Consider the following 3609-nt stretch of genomic DNA (forward strand, 5'->3'; position numbering starts at 1 on the left):
TTCCTAATAATGTATATATATATATATTATATACTAGCTAGTATATATGTATATTATAAAGATTTTAAAAATGAATTTTTTTGATACAGAAAATTTACATGTATAAAGATTAATTGCTATTTGAAACTTAAATACAAAAAAAAAAGTTACTTTATCGTTAGTCTTGTTGAATACTTCTACAGATAACAACTTTAGAGGTCCACAGTAAACACCACTTTCAGAAGTAATAAATCTTTCAAGGGCTCTGTATGTTTTTCCACTGTTGGTAGGTCCTGCATGAAATATCAATCTCCTCTTGTTTTCTCGCTCACGGGCATTAGGATACCTGATATTAAAATAAAAGCAAGACATTTACAGTAACATAGTAGAGCTTTTATAAAAATCTTATTAATAAAAAACTTCTTTCATAGTTATTAATGAAAAAATTCAAAAAAACTGCTTCTGAATTCCTAAGTTTTGATACACAATTCACCCCTGTTAAGGAGAGTCTTTCTATTTGAAGAAGTTTAATGAATAGTTAAAATTTTTGTTTAAATTAAATGCATTTTTAATAATCACAACCAAGGACATCAAGGTAAAAAAAAAAAGCTTTGCTTCCGTTCTTAATACAAAAAAAAATTTTTTAAATTATTTTTCATGCAAATCAATTTTTTTTTAAAAAAAAAACATTACTTTTATCATGCACCATATATACTTTTTAATGCACTATGAATACTTTTTAAGTTTATAAATCTTCATTAGATATTTGTTCATTTACAATTATAAATATATTCAATTATGTAATTAATAACTGGCTCATTTTTACCAAAATGTAAAAGTTGGATTCACAGTTTTTATGCATATTTAGATAATAATTTCATCAATTTACATACAAATTGCACATGATATATATTGAAATTTTTTATTTTATTACATTTATAGCATTAGAAACCTTTATATACTGTAAATTATGACATTTTCTATAATACAGATAGTAAAATAACTGTGTACAGTTTTATTATGATTAGTAGTTAGTAGTTATAAATATGCAATATAAGCTAGTATAAAAAGTATTTTTAAAATTATTTAAAGATATATTTTTGATTATCATTGATGAAAATCTTATTAAAAGTTTGACAAATTATAATTTTAATCATAATTAATTTTATTTTAGTAGTTTAAATAAACAATCTTTTTATAAAAAAAATCAAATGATATAAATTGTGAAAAAAAAAGTTGACAATAAAAAAAAAAAATTCATACCATTCAGGAGGGGCACTCAAATCACAAATTTTTTTCAATTCTTCGATGCATTCTAAATGAGGAAATATTTCTCGTGTATGCTTTAAAAAATAAGGCAGTATATCAGTTATATGACCTGAAAAGCAAAAATTAAACCTCTTGAGTCTTTATTTATTTAAATACCTTTAAAAAAAAACAGTGAAATAGAACTATTCGACCACAACGATTCAAAACAGCTGTAATGAAATAGTTTGTTTTCTGGTAAAATATGTAGACAAAATAATTTAAAATCATATGATTAGAATAATACTCTTATATGTACATGAAAATATACCATAAAATACAATAAGTTTAGCTCCAATGTGTTCATTATCGATTCTAGTATATAAGAAAAGAAATTTAAATATTCCATTAAAAAGTTTAAATTATAAAAAACAATGCAAATCATTATTAAAAAAACTCTCTAGCACTAACATCTTTCAACGAGATACTTTTTATCAACAACAAAAATATATGTAACTAATTTAAAATAACAAAAGCACTGTTTTTACAGAAACTTTATAATTTTTTTTAATTGAACTTAATAATTTTTTATTTCAATATAATGGGTGATATTCTTGTATTTTGCTGGGGGGGGGGGGAGGNGTAATGCACAAATTATTTCTTTCTTTGCATTTTTAAAATAATAATCACAATAAAAAAAATAATTAAAATTCAAGAAATCTATAGTAATAATTGCCGAAAAGATCGAGGACGAAATCACGCAAATCACTCTTCTAAAAGGGTTACTCAAAAGCATGTTTCGTTTTGAGATTAGGATATTGTAATAAATAATATTGTATAAAAAAATCTTGGATTCAAAAACTATCAATAAAAATAAAACTATAAAGAAATCAATAGCAATAACAGCCAAAAATTCAATAGAATCATTGACTTAAAAAGTAAATACTCAAATACAAGATTCGAATTTTCCATATCGTTTGAAATATATCGAGATATTTAAAAACCATGAGAAAATCAATATCAATAACTGCTGAAAATACAATCAAAACATTACATTGATTTACGATACCATCAACGTAAATTGAGCATGTCAAAGAGTGATTATCTAAAAGCATGATTCAAACATTAATGTAAATTTCTATAGAAAAGAAAAATAAATTTTTTTATTTTTTAAAAGAACACTCTTTCTGTAAGAGCTCTGTAATGTTTTGTGATAATGTCACCGTAATTCTGAGATGGGGACAACAATTAACTTTGAATGAATGAAGAGTTTTGATTAGCATAGTTTGTTTGCTCCCAATTATTTGAAATTATAGAGGTTCTTTTCATTTTTAGTTATTATTATAATTTTTTTTAATCATAACATTTTCACAAAAGCTGTTGGTTTGCTTGATTTTTTTTTTTTGAAAAAAATTAAATTTTCTTTATTTAAATCACTTTTTTTTTTGTATTTGAGTCATAATTTTATTAAAGTTCAGATTTTTTTTTTTAATTAAAACTCATTGATATACTGTACAACAATATATGAGTAATTAATCTACATTTCATATTAAAAAAAGATAAAAATTTAAATATTTCAAAAAGTTATACAAATACATTTCTTTCTTTCTTTTAATAATAACAAATAATCTTTTTCAAATTAAAAAATGGAAATCATGAAAATATCTTAAATTAGGTATTCATACCTGCTTCTTGAAGAATATCACTAAATACAATATGCAGATCAACTGGAAGCTGTGGGGATTCTGTACAAAATTTTCTAAAGCTGATGGCTGCTTTATGGTATAATTTTGCTAGAAATATTTAAATTTAAAGTTTAAAATAATTAAATAATAAACAATATTAAAAGATCTAAATTATATATAATTTTCTATTTAAGACAAAAAGAAATTAAGTACTTACAGTCAATTCCATTTTCTGCAGCAATGATGGTTATTTCGGGTTGTTTAAAGAACTTGTTAATAAGTTTCAATATGTCAACTAAAATAGAAAGGGAAGAAAATAACCTACATGAATGTAAGAAAAAATATAGAAATTTTAAAGCAATCATGAATTTAAACTGGATGTAACTAAATTTATACATAATTAGAATTCATATTTGAATAAGAATTCATATTCAGAAACACTAGAAAATGAAGGCAAAATTATTCATAACTGGTTAAAAAATGACTCATATTTGATTTGCAAAATAACTTATATATATGGTTATAATTATTGCTAACACAAAAAAACATATTTCTTAATAAGTAAGCATTAGATTATAAGATTAGATTTTCACTTCCTAATAATGTATTCAATATACTAAAATGCATATCCACAGTCATTAATAATAGTTGAATAAAATAATAAGCTTTTTTTAATTATAAAACTTATTTAATAAGAAAA

At 22.5% G+C, this 3609-nt stretch overlaps 1 protein-coding gene across 1 annotated transcript in view; it reads right to left on the reverse strand.

Moving 5' to 3' along the window:
* The window catches only part of LOC107441750 (Suv3 helicase), a gene marked incomplete at its 5' end in the record, with an annotated part of 19821 nt that extends 16617 nt beyond the window's left edge, over positions 1-3204 (reverse strand). Inside the window, 4 exon segments of the mRNA XM_043046033.2 lie at positions 151-325; positions 1243-1357; positions 2910-3017; positions 3127-3204. Of these exon segments, the coding sequence (XP_042901967.2) occupies positions 151-325; positions 1243-1357; positions 2910-3017; positions 3127-3204 (476 nt within the window).
* Between the last annotated feature and the right edge of the window lie 405 nt (positions 3205-3609).

Source organism: Parasteatoda tepidariorum, chromosome 10, assembly GCF_043381705.1.
Source record: "Parasteatoda tepidariorum isolate YZ-2023 chromosome 10, CAS_Ptep_4.0, whole genome shotgun sequence".
Classification (NCBI taxonomy): Eukaryota; Metazoa; Arthropoda; class Arachnida; order Araneae; family Theridiidae; genus Parasteatoda; species Parasteatoda tepidariorum.